This window comes from Medicago truncatula, chromosome 5, assembly GCF_003473485.1.
Source record: "Medicago truncatula cultivar Jemalong A17 chromosome 5, MtrunA17r5.0-ANR, whole genome shotgun sequence".
Lineage (NCBI taxonomy): Eukaryota > Viridiplantae > Streptophyta > Magnoliopsida > Fabales > Fabaceae > Medicago > Medicago truncatula.
The window spans coordinates 17951767-17973042 of record NC_053046.1 but is presented as its reverse complement, the minus strand read 5'-3'; the positions used below and the strand labels follow the sequence as shown (position 1 = coordinate 17973042).

The following is a 21276-nucleotide window of genomic DNA, read 5'->3' as shown; positions in this document are numbered from 1 at the left end:
TTCAAAAATATGAATGGACAAAACTATTTCGCATTTCTTGTGAATTCAATATTTATTTTTCATAAATATCAACATACTTATTTCTGTACGAAGATAACTAAACAAATTAAACCAATTAAGTTCTGCTTAACAAAACAAATTAACCCAAAACTTGGAGAATTGTACTGTATCACCACATGAACCCATTGGAACACCAGGGCACTCAATGAAATTTGACCCAGAAGTATCCACACACATGTAAACTTTTAAAAGCTGACTTTTAAGTCCTGGATCTCTATTACATACTATTCCTGGGAGAAACCCTGTAGCTTGTTGTATAGCATCTAAAATGCTGCTTGTGTCGTAAAATTTATCATCTGGTTCAATCCCTGGTAATCATAGCAAATGAATGATCAGAAATTTTGCAAATATATCTTACTTTTGCGTGTCCAGTGTCTGATGTAATTACACTTAATTACTTCCATTTTTAAGAAATTATTGTCATCAACATATGTCAGTGTCAGTGTTGTGTTTCATGTTCGTGTATAAGTAAGTGTTTCATGACTCATTAGATGGTTCAAAAATATGTTGTTACCTGCGTTCTCAAGGATTTGAATGATGTTCAATTTTTTCTTGAGTTTGAGAGCCGTTTGAAAGTAGTCATGTTGAGTAAGCTTAGATTCTGAACAGGTACCATGTTTCATCCATTCATGTGACCATAGTTTAATACTTTTGAGTTGTGGACACCTCAAAGATGGCCAATTTAATTCCAAGTTCTCAATGAGGTCTGAGATCTACACAATTAAATACGACTCATTGATGAGTTTTTGATTAATAGAGAAATTAGGGTTTGTCTAACATGCGCACAAGTAAATTACTCTTGCACCATCAACATGTCTCTTTTCTACCATTGGATCAGTAAACCTATCATACTTAATTTAATTTAACAATGAGATTTATTGATCTAAAGGTAAAAAGAATCATGTGCAAAACTTATCATTCTTGTGCACCATAAACTTGGCCGAGAAATTAATGCACATTTTTCAAAAAATAAATTAATACCTTAGATTTATCAAAGACACTATGAATATCACAGTTTAAAGGAGTTGATCCATCATTTTTCGTCGGCCGGAGTCCATAAATGTTAAACTCTGCTGGCAGAATCGGGGTAATCGGATAACAGCAGCTCTGGTTTGAGTCACAGTATGCTCCTGGCCACTGCATCATTAGTTAAACAATGTAATGCTTAATAATCAGGTTAATGAAGTGAATCAACAATATTCATGATTAACAGATCTAATTATAAATGATTTAATTACCTGCTGAATAAAATAGAAGAAATCAAAATCCTGAGCTGAAAGGCATTGCGCAGACAGATATTGAAGAATCAAAAGCTTACATAAAAGTGAATAAGTGATGCTCAGTTTCATATTTTAATGTTTTCTATTTCTCTCTAAAAGGAGTTTTTGGAACTTCACAAGCAAAGAGAACTAGTCAATGATGTTGGTAGGTGTATTTCTTATATATAGTGCAAATATACTATTTTGTTTTATTCCAAAACAAAGTACTATCTTTTGTTTTTAGTGTTATAATTTAGGGTTAATTACGCTTTTAATCCCTATAAATATTCATAGATTCGTTTTTAGTCTCTACAAAATAAAATCATACTTTTTAGTCCCTGTGATATTTTTCTTAAGCATTTTAGGGACCAAAAATGTTGATGGAAAAATTTTATAGGGACTAAAAATATTGATGAAAATTTTTATAGAAACTAAAAAGTGTGATTTTATTTTGTAGGGACTAAAAACAAAATTCTGAATATTTATAGAACCATTTACTTAATTAACCCTATTATTTATTCTACATTTTAAATTCTTGTAGATATATAATTTTTTATTATATTTTTGGTCATTGTTATTTTGTTTCAATCTCTACTAAATTATATGTAATTCCTACAAATATGCAGTTTGTTTTTTTTAATTAGGCTAAAATATGGTTTTAGTCCCTGCAAATATGCCTCGTTTTGGTTTTAGTCCTTGTAAAAAAAAAAAAAAATTTGGTCCCTGCAAAATTTTGTTTTTGAAAATAGTCTCTGACCCCACTTTTGTGATAATTTGCATACGTGTCACATTATAACTGAACCAATTTTATAGTTCTTGGTCCCTGCAAAATATTTTGTTAGGGACTATATTCAAAAACAAAAATTTTTGTAGGAACCAAAAACAAAACTTTTTTTTACAGGGACTAAAATCAAAACGAGACATATTTGCAGGGACTAAAACCATATTTTAGCCTTTTAATTAAAATGGCACCCAATTCTAATTACTTGGTTTTCATCTACTGCAAAGAAGTTGAGGAAATTAAACAACAGAAATTCAAATCTAGTAAAAGAGAAAATACTAACATAGATATAAAAAATTAACCCAAGAGTTATAAACTCTTTTTTCTCTATACATGCATATATAGGTATAAATCAGGTCATCCAATATTTTATTACATTCAATGCATTTCCAAATCAAAGTTATGTATTACAAAGACGATTGATTAGGCGTTAGTTTCGTTCTTTTTTATTTTTTTTATTTTTTCTTTCGCATCGGTTTCCGATCCACTAAAGGTGGACGATTAATCGGCTCATGTGTAGAGGCATGCGTACCAACCAAGGGTTGTTCCCCCTGGGAATCGAACCCAGTATTCCCCGGATACGCCCTTGAAAAGAGTTCATTGCTACTGGAGCCAAACAACTTAGTTAGTTTCGTTCTTTTTTATTGGCTATATGTTGAGGTCAACATATACAGTGTAACACTCCTAACACGTATTAATTAATAATCACATAATGGTAATAGTATTCTCTCGTCTCATCTCAAGATTTCTAGTATATTTTCTACAATAAACGTGACAAGGGTGGCAGCTTTCATTTATATATTGAGAGAAGAACGTTTTGGGATTACCAATCACATGTAGTAAGCAACGGAAGGAGTTATGATATGTTAGTTTAGGGTCACGATCCTCTTCATTTAATAGATTCTTTCATGCGAAAAGAGATACACTTATAAAATAGCTTTCATGTGAAGAGGATTTAAACCATTTAGTTTTGGGGCTTAATTTGTTGCAATGTTGACCATGCTGAAGACGTAAAGTGATCTAGTTCAACTTGATCTTTAAGACATGGAAGTTTGGTGCTGTTGCGTGTGGAGGGAAGTCAACTTGAGGGACGCTTTCGCATGTGATGTATTTGCATGCCTAAATTGATTTTTGAGTACTTCTTTGAAGTTGTAAAATTTTGTAAATATCCCTCCGAAATTTGAAAAAAAAGGTAAAACTATCCTTAAAATTGTTAAACGTCGGACAATTTACACTTTTCATTAGTTTTTTCTAGTCAATATGATACAATTGTTGACACACTACCACGTGGTATGATGATAGGTCATGCCACGTTATATGGGTATTTATTTTTTAATTTTTTTAACGGTTATGAGGAAATATCCCCTCCTCCCTCGAAATTATATATATATGTGCGCGCGCGCAAAATACATGCCCCTGAAATTGATAATAACCAAACGAATCGTACTATTTGAAAACAATTCATACAAGAAAAATTGCTCTAAAAAGGACCAAATTTCCAAATATTTTTGTCATTTTATATATGATTTGACCAAAATTAGAAGAGTTTTAAAATAATTGTCAATGGTTTAAAGGAGACTTTGTAATGTTTTCACTGAAAAATCAAGCAATTCTCAAGTGTTTTTGATGTACTTCACTGGAAAATCTTGTACAAAGGAAAACACCTCATGAAGAATTGGGAAGACAATGGATAAAGATTTAAAAAGGCCTTTGAAGACATTACAAGTTGAGGAAATTCTGTCTCCAGTTCCAAGACAAGTTTGGAGGAAGAGAACACTCAAAAAGACAAATAAAACGTAAGAAACACATTAGAAATACGTGTTGTGCGCCTCAGGTGTCATGCCATGCGCCCCGAGGTGTGCAGAATAGTGTTGAAAAACATTGTTTCAACATACACACGTGACAAGCTTAAGGCCACACGTGAGGCGCTTACGCCTCCTTGAAATAAACTGATTTTGCTGTTTTTGGCTGCATGTTGGAGAAAAAAGACCAGTTTTTCAGCCCAAACCCACTTGGAAATTAGCCTATAAATACAAATCCTCCCATTCACAAGTTGTTATTCAGAACGAAGCGATTCAAGAGGAAGGCAAGCGTTATGAGCATCAAGGGAGGAGTCTATCCCTAACCTTTGTCTCTAGAGTATGTTTTATTTCTTTTTTAATTTGTATTTGGTTGCCATGAGTAATTATACCCTAATTGGGTAGGGTTCTTAGATGATCCTCTATTTGTTTTTTGGATCAATTTAATTCAAGTCTTTTATTTAGTTATTCCGAGATCTATTTAATTTACATAAGCAAAAGTCTTAATGCTTTTAGGAGTCATATGGAGTGTGACATACTTAGTGAATTTTAATTGAACATAGAAACAGGGGACGCATACGGTGATCCTGAGGACACCCCTAGTCTCTCTTTCTCAAACGTTGCATTATAAAATTTATTCCTTTCCCTTGTAAGGTAGAAGACATAACGCTACCCGTTTGTAAAACTATTGAAGTAAGAAATGGTATGTGATGTACTTCTAAGATTCATAGATGAAATTTGAGCCTTTTGATGATAATTTAGGAATACTAGTTCCTTTATGTTTCAATTAGCTATGAGATAGTAACACCCAACTCTAACCACCTTACGTAGACATATGGGACTTGTAGGATTAATGACCATATACTCGTAGAGCGCTTGTGATCAGTAGATAATTCAGTTTCCATTTGTTAAATCTAAAGATCAATTATCAGATATACTCACAAAAGTTGTATGTACCAGAGACTTTTACAACTCACTTGATAAGTTGGGCATTCAAGATCTCTGTGCACCAACTTGAGGGGAAGTGTTGGTGTGAGCTGTCCGTTACAAGATTGTAGGAGATATTTTAGGAGATATAGTTGGTTATTATTAATCACTCTGTTTTTTGGTTATATTAGAAATATGGTTTGGCATGTATATATAACCTATTCCTCTATTGGAATAGGTTATTATTAATCACTCTGTTTATTAAATTTGATGCCTTATGATTTTCCATTTTTGCCCCTATGAGGGGCAATTTGGTAATTTTCTAATTCATGGTTTTGTGTGAGTGTCACCTCACCATGCCGTGTGAATTTCCATTTTTGCCCCTCACCAATTTTTTTAAATTATTTTCTAATTTTTATATTTTTAATAACTTTTAACTATTTTTCAACTTCTCTACATTTTTAAGGAGAAGTTATGCCAAACACAATATCAATTAAGTACTTATTAAAAAAAGTACTTTTTTCTAATGCATAAAATTGAATGAAATGAGCTTTGGCCAAAAGTTGTTGAATGTTACTTTAAAAAATTACTTTTCGACAATTTATTTCACTAACACCTCCTTTCAACTCACGTTGTAAACCTTTTCTTTTATTTTTTTAATATTATATTTCAATATGTTTTTTTCTTCCATTTAACTTTATTTTATTTTTTTGAACCATTCCATTTAATTTTTTAAGGAGATTCCATTTAATTTCAATATCGTTTAATTATCACAACCTCACAAATATTTTTATTCACGCTGTCATTTAATGATACCAAATATTTTTATTTTCTTTCTTCAACCTCGCGAATATATACACACACACATTAACGTTAGAGTAAATATTTTATGTTCGTCCGTCTGTTTTTTGTTACGCTAATGCATATAATTTTTTTTAGCGTTGCTTGGTTGAGTGCTACATCACCAATTTTTTTTAACTATTTTTCAATTTTTATATTTTTGAAAACTTTTAACTAATTTCCAATTTTTTTATTTTTAACTATTTTCCAATTTTTCTCCCAAGTTCAATTGCTTATAGACTGCCGTTGTGGGAGATAAAGATACCGTTTGACCTGTTTTTTTTTTTTTTTCAACTTCTCTACATTTTTAAGGAGAAGTTAGACCTAATACAATATCAATTAAGTACTTACTAAAAAAAATATTTTTTTTAATGCATAAAATAGAATGGAATGAGCTTTGGCCAAAAGTTTGTTGAATGGTACTTCAAAAAACTACTTCTCGACAATTTATTTCACAAGTATCTATGTTCAATTCATGTTGAAAACCTTTTCTTTTATTTTTTAATATTATATTTCAATATTTTTTTACGGAGGTTCCATTTAATTTTATTACCTTTTTTCCAAAGGAATTTTATTATCTTTTTATCACGCTGTCATTTAATGATACCAAATATTTTTATTTTATTTCTTCAACGTCGCAAATATACACACACATTAGTGTTTAGAGTAATACATTATGTGTGTCTGTTTTTTTTGTTACGCTAAAGCGTATACTTTTTTTTGGCGTTGCATAATGCGTATGATTATTTTTATAAAATTATGACTAGATGCCTAAAAAATTATACTTTTATATATATATATATATATATATATATATATATATATATATATATATATATATATATATATATATTGCACCTTTATATTGTAATAAACTATGCATATCTTTCTCTTATTAAAAAAAAACTAAACATATCTGTTTCCATGACACCAACAATGTAACAAATATAATATCATATAATATAAATTCTTATCTTTTTGAAAGATATAAAAAATATGGTATTCTTATAACGAAAATTGTTATAGAGTATAATTGAAATAGAAAAATCCAACTATTTTGATATTATTTATGTTATTATTTCAGGCTCCATAAATTGCTTCTACTTTTTAAATATTTAACAAGTCATTTATATATATGATGATACAAATTTGTATTCATTTTGCACAAAATAAACGTTATTGCGTAAATATAGTATTGTAAAAAAAAAAATTATCGTTTATTTTTTAACATTTTTAGCCTTCAAAAAATATTTTAAATATTTTCTTATTTATTATGTTAATTCATAATAAATTCAAAGTTTTGTCCTCGTGAGCTTAGCTCAATTGATAGGAACAATGCATAAATATATGCCAAGTCTGGAGCTCGAACGCCGGACACCATAAAAAAAAATAATAAATTTAAAGTTTGTAAAATATTTTGCGAAACAACATTTAACTTAAAAATAGCTTTAAAACTAAAAAACAAAGAAACAAACAACTTTAACTTCTTTCTTAAAGGCCTGTATTTTAACTTTGTTTTGAAGTAACTTTTAGACCATAAAAAAACGTTGGCCAAACGGTATTTAAGTTCAGCTGAGAACACTGTTTCACTTTCTTCTTCATATGAGGTCATTTTCTTCCTTTTTTCATGGTTCTGAGACTATGCATGACTAGAGTTGACTGATTTTTATGGCTTGAGGGGTTCATTTTTCGACACTGTTTTAGTTTTTGCTTCATCATAGGTAACTTTCTTCCTTTTTTCACGATTCTACATTTTAAGGTTTTTTTTTTCTTCTTTCAATTGTTAGTGGATTATGTTCCATAAATTGTTATGCTGCATGACTGTAGAAAAATCTTCATTTGTTATGTGGAGTATAGTAGAGGTCATGATGATTGAATTTTAGCTCATGGTAATGTTTTGACACAATTGTTATTTTAGCTTCTGGTACTGTAGTTGAAAAAAATTTGATGCATGTGAGTTATTTTAATTTTTGTGAGTAATCCTAAAGTTGTAACAATTTTCATATTTGGTTTATTCTTTTCTATTATATCATTGAGCCATACGAAAGTTGATTGTGTAAATTTGTTTTGGTCATATTATTGAGGTCCAGAAAGTTGATGATACAGAAATTTGTGCATTTAAGATCAGATTGATTTGATGATACAAAAATTGATCACATAGAAATATGTTAGCTTGTTTCGATATTAGAATGAACAAAGGAAATAAAATTAAATGATGTATTATTGTATTTCTATATAGGACTTTCAATGTCAAGGGATTATGACTACATTAAGGATCTCAAAAATGATTTGGACATTTGGAAAATAGGATTTGAAGTGCTGGATTCTTGGATTGTGACTGGCAGTAATGAGAATAGACATATGAAGCTCATTATTTGTGATGCAAAGGTTAGATGAGTTAGTTAAAATTTGTTGTAGTTTCCTTTATGATTTATCAATGTTACTTATTAGTGTACATTTTGATTTATTTATATTTTTTGGTTTCTTTCTCAGATTTAGGTTGATCAAGTTCATGTAATAACTCGATATAGAGAATTGGAGCATTGGAAGGCTTTGATCGAGGAAAACAAGACTTATGCTTTGTATAATTGTCATGTGTTTGATAATGACATTGCATTTAATCCCTTTAAGGTTGTTTTTGGTTGTGGTACAAAGGTGCAGAAGGATGACAAGTTAACTTACGTTCTTACTCGTGAATTTCGCTTTAAGTCATTTAAGGAAATTCAAGATGGAAAATTCAAAACCGACGTTTTATATGGTATAGTCATGTACTTTAATTTATTTCTGCTTTTTTTCCGATTATAATGTTCTTATAGATGTAATTTTTTTTTAAGAAATCATCAGGCTTCTTTAGGAGATTGTCAAGACAACATCAATTGGGACTGGAAAGAAACCGTGTATGAACATTGTGTTGAAAGATAAAAAGTATTATTTTTTAATTTGTCAACATCAGATGGTAAGATTTTGTATAAGTTTGATTTGAAAGATGTCTTTCCTTATGCAGTGGGAATATGGTTGATGTAACATGTAACACACCGTTTTCCTAATATTTAAAAAATTCTTAAAACATAACATTTATCAGAGTAAACATCAAACAACGGGATATCACATATATCGTAATCCAACAGTTAAATAACAATTTAACCAATATCTTAACCATTGCAGCGGAAAATCATAATCATAATTCATAAAACGTTTTGGCACGTAGGCCCCATCAAATAGTTCATAATCGTAATCCATAACATTATAAAAATAACATAATAGTCACGTAAGAGAATGAAGCATGCATAAATATAAACCCCATCCCGTTACGTATCAGAGCGACCTAGACGACACAGTGAAGGCAAGGCCAACTCACGAAAGCAAACTGCACACTAAGCACGATCACCTGCAAGTTACCCATACGAAGGGCAACATTTTCAAGCAGAAGGGGTGAGATTTCATAATCAAATAACATTAATCAATGTAATTGCGAATTATAAATTAACATCATAATCATTCCTTAAATAACATTGCATAATTGCTAAACAGTTATAACATAGTCATATATCCAATTATCATGAACAAAGTCACATAATTGATAAACACTTATCACGTAATCACGTATTCAATCATTATCAACAAGGCATCTTAATCATGACAATGTGACAATGCTCTTAGACTCCCTATATGCATGTGGTACCAATCGTCATCATAAGTATTAATATACTTTAATCGTGCGGAGGACAAAGCTCATATAAAACGTGCGGAGGACAAAGCTCCTATTATTCGTGGTGAGGACTAAGCTCAATGAGATGCTATGCATGGACACTTATGAACAAAAACATCGTAATCAACATATCAACATGCATCCAATAATTTGGAGCTAACTTCATCATAAACTTATGCACTTAGTTAAATAACGGAAGCAGCATAAACAGGTCACATAAACAAAATGATATCATTATATCAATAGCTTATAAATATCAGGAATATCAACCTTCATATCTTGCATGAATATACAATACATTAGTTCATGTCCATTTAATATCAACATAACTTAAACAACTCTACAGACTGCATTAAACGTCATCATTAGGTCTTAATACCAACTAGGGGTTCGCTCTTGATCAACACGTGCGACACAGATCGCACAAACACTCAAGCAAGTACATTCTGGTTGTACTCGCGAGGCGAGAGTTCTTACTCGCCATGGCGAGTACCACTCATCTCCCAAACTAAAGTTGTTTTGGGTTCCCTCTGATCCTACATTCATTCCTAATCAATACTAGGTATGTTCAGGCACTCTAGAGCATCCAAAGTCCAACTAAAAATGTCGAAACACAAAATATGACATGCACTCTGCCTAAGCTCGCGAGGCGAGAAAGGGTTGCTCGCCATGGCGAGTTGCACCAAACAACTCGCGAGGCGAAGGGAAAGGGCTCGCGTGGCGAGCGATGAAGTTCATCACTCGCGAGGCGAGGATCATCACTCGCCGTGGCGAGCGATGAACAGAAGCACGGGCAGACTAGGGTTTTTCTCAAAAATCCAACACACAGCATGGTTCAAAGCCTAATTTTGATTCCATAATCCATCCTAAACATGTTCTAAGGTTAAAGGACGGTTTCTACATCAATCTAAACCAGTTTTACCGTTTGATCATCAATTTTTAGGGTTTTGACCTAATTCCAAAACTTTTCTAAATCAATCCTAACTTTGTCAATTAATCATCAGAATTACAACAATCAATGCTATTGAATCATTAGTCTCACCCTTACCTTGTTTGAAGAAAATCGCAGCACTCTTGGTCTCTTGCTCCTCTCTAAGCTTTTCTCCCTTTTTCCAAAAGTTTTCACGTACAATAGTTTTCTAAAGATATTAGGTCTTCCCTATTTATACCTCTTTCTAATAACTTATCTTATCTCACTTTCTCCCCCAAAATTATCTAAAATATCAAAACAGCCCTCAACTAAATATTTTATATTATTTTCAAATCTTTATTTTATTTAACAATAAAATAATTCTCCTATTCTTATCAAATCTTCCAAAGCTCATAACTTAACACGTCATCAATCAAATCATCATAAATCTTCAAGACATACCAAAATCATGCATATATTATATAAATATAATATAATCACCTAAACTCGATTAAATAAACGATTAAACGAAAGTGGGCCTTACATAACACTATGGGAAAAATACTTCGTAGTTTTATCATTTATCATCTATTTACCTGTGCTTCTATTTTATAGTCAATGACAACCCAAATATATGTAACAATTGGTCAAGTTCGAGGCTGCTCATCAATATTTTGATAAAGATTTATAATGTTTGTGCAATATTCATTAATTTGCTCATTTTTCCTCAAGAACAATTTTTTTACATGATACGTTATCTCAACCCGTGCGAAGCACGAGTTTGTAACTAGTTATTTGAAAGAATAAGAAATAATTGTATATCAGTTTGACAATAGCCTCGAGAATCCTGGTTTTTTTACATGCAAATAATGGTTTTACTAGATTGTTGGTTTTTTTTTTCTTTGTTCCTTTTCCCATTTGTATCGATGATAATAAGAAAACACATAAACAAATATGAAGGATCACTATTTTAACTGAAAAGTGAATTTTACACATTCAAATTTTAAAAAGTGTAAAAATCCATGTGTAAAAGTCTTGAAAAGTGCAGTACACATATGAATTTGAACTTCGAAAATGTACAAAAATCTAGAAATTACATTTTGTCAAAAAAGAGGTTCGAACCATGTATAAAATGCAATTAGATTCAAAAATCCAAATGTGCAAAATTGTTTTTTTTGCCGTCCCGGTTTTAAAATCTAAAAGGGGTAAATTTGGCAAAGAATATTAATTTTGGCAAGAATTGCGAGGGTAGAAAAATAATTTCACCAATTATTTAAGCCTATAGTTGAAGCTAAGGCCTCTCTTAAAATTAAAGTACAAAAATGGCTTTATCACCCACAGTCAAATAAGTCACTTATAGTGAGATGGAGGGAAGAAATAGTTTTTGGTTTAAATGTGTCATTGGTCTCTGTAATTTCATAAGATTTTGGCATTGATCCCTGCACTTTTTTTTGTTTGGCATTGGTCCCTACACTTTGTAAAAATATTGGTATTGGTCTCTCTGTTAACTTTCTATTAAAAAAAAAACACAAAACCAACGGAGTGCCACGTGGCCCAATCATTTCACGCCACATGGCACCAATATCAATATTTTTACAAAGTGCAGGGACCAATACCAATATTTTTACAAAGTGCAGGGACCAATAGCAATAGTTTTGTGTTTTTTTTTTTTAACAGAAAGTTAATAGAGGGACCAATACCAATATTTTTACAAAGTGCAGGGACCAATTTCAAACAAAAAAAAGTGTAGGGACCAATGCCAAAATCTGATGAAAGTGCAAGGACTAAAGACATTTTTAAACCATAGTTTTTTAAGAGTGGATGAATTAGATTGATAAGTAAATGGTTTATGAATATAATTGCAGTCCTATGAAATATAAAATTCTTGTTAACGAATATCTCTGAAATACTCTTTAAGCAACATTTCAATTTTCAATAAATTAAATGCCCAAACTTTAATAAAAAGATAGGAGTATTTTAAGATGCTAAAAAAGTGTCTGGAATGCACACATTTCTCAAAATATAAAACCAACTTTCATAGGTGAGAAATAAGATGGAGTTATCAAATCTCTCATTTTGAAGTGACCTTATTGAAGATATCATATAGTTTAGAAGTAATGATGACTAGACGAACAAAATACAAATCAAACCATGTTCTACTTAACAAAACAAATTCTCTTAAAACTTGGGGAATTGTACATTAGCGTCACAGCTACCCATTGGAAGACCAGGGCACTCAATGAATTTTGACCCAGAAATGTCCGCACACATGTAAACTTGATAAAGCTGGCTGTTTCGTGCTGAATCTCTATTACACTCTATTCCTGGTGAATACCCTGTAGCCTGTTGTATAGCATCTAAAATATTACCTGTGTTGTAAAATTTGTTATCTGGTTCAATACCTGAAATTCAATGCAATTAAATGATTAGAAACTTTTGCAAATATATACGTCTCAACACTTTGGATTAAAAGCGTATCAGTCAGATACCATCAGAGGAGACAAGTATGGTGTCTGACTGACACATACATGACTTTGACACATGAGCCAGTGTCGTGTACACTGTACCGTCTCAGTGTATGTTGTTTATGTGTTCACGTTAGTGTCGTGGTGTCTGACACATACATGACTTTGACACATCAGACTGACACATCATGGTGTCTGACACATACATGACTTTGACACATGCGTTAGTGTCGTGTACACTCTACCGTATCAGTGTATGTTGTTTATGCGTCAGTGTCGTGTACACTCTACCGTGACACATCATGGTGTCTGACACATACATGACTTTGAACCACCAGACTGACACATCATGGTGTCTGACACATACATGACTTTGACACATGCGTCAGTGTCATGTACACTGTACCGTGTCAGTGTATGTTGTTTATGTGTTCATATTAGTGTCGTTTCTAATATCTGTGTATATGTCATTGTTACATAAGTAATCATCAAAGGCTTCCAAACTGTGTCTTGTTACCTGCATTCTTAAGGATCTGGAGAAGATTCGATTTTTTCTTGAGTTTGAGAGCTGTTTGAAAGTAGTCATGTTGAGTAAGCTTAGATTCTGAACAGGTACCATGTTTCATCCATTCATGTGACCAAAGTCTAATACCATTTCCACTAGGGCAGCTCAAAGATGGCCAATTATTTTCCAAACCCTTAATGAGGTCTGAGATCTATATATTCAAAATTAAATATGACTCACAGATGAGTTTTTCAGCAGAGAAATACTCCCTTAATGAGGTCTGAGTACACTACTAAAATCATAAAGAGCAATTTAATTCATTTTAATAAATAAATAATAATACCTTAGATTTATCAAAGACACTTTTAATATTACAGTTTGAGGGAGATGATCCATCATTGAAGTTAGGCCTAAGTCCAGCAATGGTAAAATCTGCTGTCGGTTTTCCGGTTTTCGGAAAACAGCAGCTCTGCTTTGAGTCACAGATTGCTCCTGGCCACTGCATCATTAACAAATTAACAGTGCAATACTGAAGAATCAGAATAAAATGTAATTATTAATATTAAGCTTAAATAAATCGACTATTTTTTTTTTTAAAATTAAATGAATACACTATATTCATGATTAATAAATCTACTCATGATTTAATTACCTGCTGAATAAAATAGAAGAAATCAAAATCCTGAGCAGAAAGGCATTGAACAGAAAGATATTGAAGTATTAAAAGCTTGGACAAAAATGAAATGCTGCTGAGTTTCATTTTCTTATGCTTTTGATATTAAGCAAAGAAGTGGTGTTACATGTAAATACTAGCTTAGCGTAAATATTTGTAGCTGATATGAAATTATTGATCTTCAATAATTTGACTTTAAATTATGAGTGATGATACATGTACCACCCCATATGGCAATACACCCTTTACACCCATATAAAATTCTGACACGTGGCAACCTGGACCCCACACAAATAGAAGATAAAGTGTGGTTGTGAGATGAACTTACAAAAATATCCCTAATACATAGGGTGTACAATGGAGTGTAGGAATAAAGGGTGTTCATGTAACATTTTCCTTAAATTATATCCATCTACCCATAGGGTAAAAGGCAGCATGCATTAAGTGTGTTGAGTGGTTGTAACGTTGCATTCAGTAGCTTGTCTCATGATAATAAATGTTCATTGAGAAAAAGTTTTGACCTCATCAATAAAAAAAAGTTAATTAAGTGATTGATCTCAGGTGATTTAATGATTTTTATCAAATGTGAATCGTTTGGAAGAACTTAAGATTAATTTTTAGGTGGAATGATTCTTGGTCAGAAACGGAAAGAGAATTGATATAGGTGTTTATCTTGATTAACCCCGCAACTCGATATTACGTCTAATCCTCTCACACTTCAAGAATTTTATCCACTGTAATCAAACTGATAACATCAAATACCGAGACACTTAGTCCTAGATTTTACCTTGCCTCAAACTTGAGGATTTCCTAATCTCAAACTAGAGGATTACAAGATTTAGAAAAGAATGACCGAATATTTACACAAACTTATATAATACATCCTCCGGTCACTATTATAAGCAAAAATCTACATTTTAGATTTATTCATTTAATGATGTACATGGTCTTTATTATAGACCACATACATCATTAAATGAATGAACCTAAAATATAGTTTTTTGCTTATATCAGTGACCGGAGGGTGTAGTAAACTAATTGAGCGCATAATTGAATAGTATCTCTTTGATAATTTGTTTGATGTTTCTCGACAAGGTTTGTTGGTAAGTGTGTAACCTTCCACAACAATTTGTCATTCCTACTTGTAGGAGAATTTGAAATACGTTTGTTGTGGAGAATCGTCTTCAAACATTAGAGTATATGTTTGTTGCCTGAAATCTTTGCCTTGATTATATTTGATGAATCCTGCACTCAACTTCAACATTGATGCACTTGAATGTTCTTTCGTCATGTATACATGTCAATGATTGCTTTCCTTATTTGTAGAGAGATTTGTTGCATCACTTGAAGTACATAATATCGCTCTTGTATAGAAGATTACTTGGTCCAAAAGGTTGACCACAAAGCGTTGATTTTATGTTGACCATAGTGCTTTGTTTTGATCTCATATGTTTGTCTTTCACGCACCATAAGGTTGACTCCAGTTAAGAGTGTTAACCACAGAGGATAAACATGTAGCACAACATACTTATCACATACTCCCTCCGTTCCTATATGTAACCACCCTTTTGATTTTATTTTTGTCCTTAAATGTAAAGCCCTTTTCAAATTACAACATACAATATTTTTTTTTCCATATATACCCTTATTCAATACTACTACTAATTCTAAAATTACAATAAATTAACTTTTCACATTATCTCATTAAACAACACCGGAAAGAGAAAAGAGTTTAATTCTCGTTGGTTGTATGCATCCGTAATAATTACTCCCTAGTGACTCTTGATAACCTTACTCTAGTTTGGTAGGAGTAGTATAAAGTGAGAAACCATTGAATATAAATTATCCTCACCATTGAAAGTTAAGTTGAGGTCTGGAATCTCACTTGAACAAGAGAATGAAATGTTTAAATCTATATCAATGGGAGGACTCATGATTTTAAGTTATGTTTTGTACCTCCAATAGTGACGTGAATATATAGGTGATGTTAAACCATTAGCTTGTTGGCTTTTGAAATAAAAAGTGGCGCTAGTTGGTGGGAATTTTTTAGAATTTTTAAATAGAGTGCTATTGTAAGTGCAAAATGGAAGAAAACAAAGTACTGGTGCCATTTAGTGTGAAATTTTCAGAATTTTAATAGTTAACTTTAATAAATAGAGTTTCACAGCAACATGGATCAATTAGGGTTACAGAGAATCATTTCAGACCTAATCTCTAAGAGATTTAGCTATTCATAATCGAGTTTACAAATAGCATAATCAATAGTGGAATCAAAACATACATCAACTGATAGAAGGTTGAAGAAATCTCTCTCCTACCCGTCTTTAGGTCTCAAAATCGCACTTTGCTCTTCTCAATTCGTAACCCTTGTTTTAAAATCGTGGCACGATTTAAGTAAATCGTAATACGTTTCTGCTTGTGTAACAAACCACTGAAATTAGGGTTTCCACAATCGTGTCACGTTTTTGCCATCGTGACACATTTTCACCAATATCGAATGCATGTTTCTTTAAAGCTCCAAATTGTGACACGTTTTTCAGTAATCGTGACACGATTCCATTTTTTCAGTTTCTTCAGTTTTTCTTGCTTTTCTTGCTGCTTAAACTTGCTTTTGAACTCGAAAATATCATAAAAAGACTCTAAAAATATGGAATGACGGACTATCATCACTAACCAAAGGATTGTTTATCCCACAGGGTCTAACTGCCGAGATGGTTTTTGTACTAGAGAATCAATTATCATGAGTACTAACACTACACCCAAAGCATGACATTTTCCAATTAAACATTATTCATTTATAAAATTCATATTTCAAATTTTCTTGATAAAAGTAAATCTATTTCACCTAAGAGTTTTGTAATTAAGGATATTAGTTCAATGATATTTTGTATCAATAAGTTTTATATCAAAAATCCTTTTCTGAACAGTCTCTAAAGAAATGATGTTTAATTTCAACATGCTTAATTGTGGAATTCAAGATAGGATTTTTAGATAGGAAAATTAGAGCATTATTATCACATAAGATAGGAATACTATTTCACTTAGTTGATAGTCTTCAAATTGATGCTTCATCCGGAAAAATTGTGTGTTACAACTTACAACTGAGATGTATTTTGATTGTGCTATTGACAATGCAATGGTTGATTGTCTTTTGCTAGCACAAGAGATGAGATTGTCACCATTGAATGGACAACTTTCACCAGTGCTCTTTCTTTCAATTCTATATCAACCATACGCAGCATCACAAAATCCAACTAGCTTACAATTAATCATTGGATTTCTTATACAACAAGCCAGGTTAGTAGTATCTTTTTTTATATCTAAAGTTTTTCTTAAGAGCAGTTAAATGAGATTCTGGAGGATCTGATTAGAATCTAACACATAAACATATACTAAATAAAATATCAGGTCTTGAAGCAGTTATATATTTGAGAGATCCTATCATACCTCTATATACCTTTTGATCGACCTTACTGTTACTATCATTTATGCCTAGACTGCAAGTAGGATGTAGAGGAGTTGTCATAGGTTTGCATTCCGCCTTATTAAACTTCTTTAACAACTATTTTGTATATTTCGGTTGGTGAATGTAAATTCTAACTGTTCATATAGGTTGATTTGAATGCCTAGAAAGAACTTTAGTTATCCAATCATGCTCATTTCAAATTCTTTTCTACATCATCTTAGAAAATTCTTGGTAAAGAGTAAAATTAGTAGAACTAAAAATGATATCATCAATTTATATCTGAACTATTAAAATTTCATTTTTGCAATGATTTTTTGAATAATGTAATGTCAACTTGACGTCTTATAAAATCATTTTTCAAAAGTAAGTGATTGAGTCTGCCATACCAAGCTCTAGGGGACTTATTAAAGACGGTACAATGACTTTTGTAGTTTATAAAGATATTATGGGTGTTTTAAATCTTTAGACACAGGAGGTTGTTTTACATACATTTCTTCACAAATGAAACTGTTTAAAGATGCATTTTAACATTCATTTGATATAGAATGATACCATTGTTTACAACGTATGATAATGATAGCCTAATTGCTTCTTGTCTAGCTATCAGAGCAAAAGTTTCAGTGCAATCAATATCTTCTTTCTGAATATAGCCTTGAGCTACTAGTCTAAATTTGTCTGTTATTACTTCTCCTTGCTCATTTAGCTTAGTTTCAAAAAATCCATTTTGTTTCAATGATGTTTTTACCATTTGGTTGTGGAACCAAATCTCATACTTCATTTATATGAAATTGTTTAAGTTCTTCTTGCATTGCAAAAATCCAACCATCATCTTTGGCATCATCAACAAAAGTTGGTTTGATAATTAAAGGACTAAATTGATGAGAGAATGATATTTGGGACTAAATTGAAAGTTTATTCAAATCTAAAACAAGCATTAAAGTTTGGAAATAAAACGGGGACGAAATTTTCTCATTTTCACGTAGGAATCTATGATCAAACCTTATTGAATAGTTTAGAATTAAAAGTACAATATTGTGACTAGAAAATCAAAATACAAATTAAACCATGTTCTCTTTAACAAAATAAATTCTCTTAAAATTTGGGGAATTGAATTTGTTCACCACATCTACTCCTTGGAAGCAAAGGACACTCAATGAAATTTGACCCAGAAGTGTCCACACACATGTAAACTTGATAAAGTTGGCTGTTACGTGCTGAATCTCTATTACATTCTATTCCTGGGGTAAATCCTGTACCCTCTTTTATAGCCTCTGAGATGTTTTCTATGCTGTAAAATTCATCATTTGGTTCAATCCCTGAAATTCATTCCCATCAAATGATTAGAAACTTTGCGAATATATATGTTTTTTTGTGTCCTGCATGTATGATGTCCGACAGGACAATGACACGCTATGTAGCATTGACACATACACATAGATATGACATTGACTTGTCAGCATTGATAATAATATGAGATAATGATATAGTTGAATTTAATCACATGTGTCATTGTCGTGTCAGAAACAAAACTTGCCTTCTGATACAAGTGACTACATTCAATTACTTCAATTTTCTAATATTATTATTGGTGTCTACGTGTCGTGTGTTATGTCAATGTTTGTGTTAGCGCTTCATAGCATATGAGATGCTTCAAAATCATGTCTTGTTACCTGCATTCGTGAGGCTCTGAAGGAGGTTTGCTTTCTCCTTAAGTTTAAGAGCAGTTTCAAAGTACTCATGTTGATCAAGCTCAGATTCTGCACATGTACCATGTTTCTCCCATTCATGTGACCAGAATCTAAAACCATTGCTACTTGGACAGCTCAGAGATGGCCAATTCTTCTCCATGTTCTTCATTAGGTCTGAGATCTATATAAAATTAAATATAACTCATTGATTAGTTTTTCAGTTGATAAATGCACTAATAATAATATCATTAATACCAAATAAATAATATTAGAAAAAAGAAATAATAATATCATTAAGACTAATAAAAAGAAAAAAGAATACCTGAGATTTATCAAAGGTACTATCTGGATCACAGTTTGAGGGCCATGATCCATCGTTGTAGTTAGGCCACAGTCCATGAATGCCAAAATCTGCCGTCGGTTTTCCGGTTTTCGGATAACAGCAGCTCTGCTTTGTGTCACAGTATGCTCCTGGCCACTACATTTACAAACAACACAACAAGTAAATTAGTCTCGCGTGTGTAGCTCAGTTGGTGAAAGCTATGAACACTAATAGTAAACGTGCATGTTTGAATCTGGAATTTGTTAAATTCTTGATCCCCATTTTTCTTTATGTAGCCATTGAGCCATAAAATCAATATTAAAATGAAACATTCATAAATCATAGAGAAATAAATGATTTAATTACCTGCTGAACAAAATAGAAGAAATCAAAATCATCAGAAAGACATTGAATTGATAGATATTGAAGTATCAAAAGCTTGAACAAAAATGAAATGCTGTTGAGTTTCATTTTATTATGTTTTTTGAATTTCACAAGCAAAAGAAACTAATGAATGATGTTGATATTAAACTCAGAAGTGGTGTTACGTATATATAGTGGAAAGATGTTGAGCTTATAAGGCATGTCAAAGAAATACGTAAACCAATCGTAAACTAGTTTACAATCTTTTTTTTCAAATATAATAATATGAAGTACTTTGCATTATTAAAAAAGTTTAGGTTTATCCATAAATTTAATAAATACCACAACTTGCTTTGAAGTTTCTATTGGATTATTTATTAACTAACAGAGATGTTTATCTATTTTTTACAATGATGTACAAATCATAAGTCTGAATTTAAGATTTCATCTAAACACTATCTTTACGGTACCGATTATAATTAATGATTTGGTTTTCATCTAATAAAATTATCTATAACCCATTTTTTTCTGTAGGTATCAATATATCAGGTCATCTAGTATTTTGTTTCAATGCATTTCCAAATCAAAATTAAATATTTGATACATGCTGGGAATAATATGCTGGATTCTTTTTGTTTTGGTGAAGCACAAACAAAAAATTTAAACTTTAAGCTTTTATATTGTGTCTAACTAGATATTCCCTGAAAAATAAAAAAAATATTGTGTCTAACTAGATGTTGTGCATGGATATAAATGAATATAAATGGATACTGTGTCTAACTAGTATTTTATATTTAATACATAATATATGCAAGGTCTGGGTTCGAATTTCAGACACCACGAAAAGAAAAAAAAATTAATACGATCTTATACCATATTATGTTTTTTTAATAGACCTAAATTTTTCTTACAAAACTGACTAACAAGTTTTAATCTTCGTATACTTCCCACAAAATATATAAAGAGCACATATCTACAAACAATTTTTTCGTTAAAAAAAACAAAAATTTTGAATGTGATTTTCAGGATGGGTTCGAACACATGACTTCTGATTATACTGAAAGACATCTTTTATCATCTCATTTAAATGCTAATGGGTAAAAATACAAACAATTTTAACTACTTACTTTATTTAAAGATGTTATTCATAAAATATTTGTAAATTAATATCAGTTTCTTTTTTTTTTTTTTTTAATAATAACTCTATTTTTATCGAACAAGTTTACTTCAAAACACTTTTGAAATACACAATTATTTTAAAATTTAAAAAATTAATAATATTTAAATAATTATTTTTGTCAAATAGTTTAATGATTAAAGTCGTTCTATTGAGAAAAATAATTATTTAACTCCTAGTAAATGTGAATTTAATCAGTTTTGCTATCGAGTTAGCATAGTTCAACTAAATTAAAAAGACATAAAAAAAAGTTAAATAATTTTTCAAGGTCAACTTTGTAACTCACCTAATTAACGTACCAATTAATCGCATATTCGTAATGTGATACCCAT

At 31.2% G+C, this 21276-nt stretch overlaps 2 protein-coding genes across 4 annotated transcripts; both read right to left on the bottom strand.

Annotated features, from left to right (window-relative positions):
• Nucleotides 1–20085, bottom strand: LOC11412791 (ribonuclease 3). Of its 3 annotated transcripts, none has more exons than XM_003613752.4 (4): nucleotides 1299–1452; nucleotides 1042–1197; nucleotides 575–773; nucleotides 1–368 (listed from the first exon to the last, which is right to left on the bottom strand). In XM_003613752.4, exons 1-4 carry the CDS (start codon nucleotides 1407–1409, stop codon nucleotides 127–129), a joined length of 708 nt encoding a protein of 235 aa, XP_003613800.1. In that variant the 5' UTR covers nucleotides 1410–1452; the 3' UTR covers nucleotides 1–126. The 3 variants fall into 3 exon arrangements, with proteins under 3 accessions (XP_003613800.1, XP_039690544.1, XP_003613795.1); XM_039834610.1 differs by lacking the exon at nucleotides 1299–1452 and adding an exon at nucleotides 19771–20085 and having other exon boundaries at nucleotides 23–368; XM_003613747.4 differs by lacking the exons at nucleotides 1–368; nucleotides 575–773; nucleotides 1042–1197; nucleotides 1299–1452 and adding exons at nucleotides 18287–18710; nucleotides 19065–19263; nucleotides 19405–19560; nucleotides 19771–20038.
• On the bottom strand, nucleotides 12297–14096 carry LOC11411448 (ribonuclease 3). Its single transcript, XM_003613749.3, has 4 exons — nucleotides 13908–14096; nucleotides 13599–13754; nucleotides 13268–13466; nucleotides 12297–12687 (listed from the first exon to the last, which is right to left on the bottom strand). The coding sequence occupies exons 1-4, from the start codon at nucleotides 14013–14015 to the stop codon at nucleotides 12464–12466; spliced, it is 687 nt and encodes a 228-aa protein (XP_003613797.1). The 5' UTR covers nucleotides 14016–14096; the 3' UTR covers nucleotides 12297–12463.
• Nucleotides 20086–21276: the final 1191 nt, after the last annotated feature.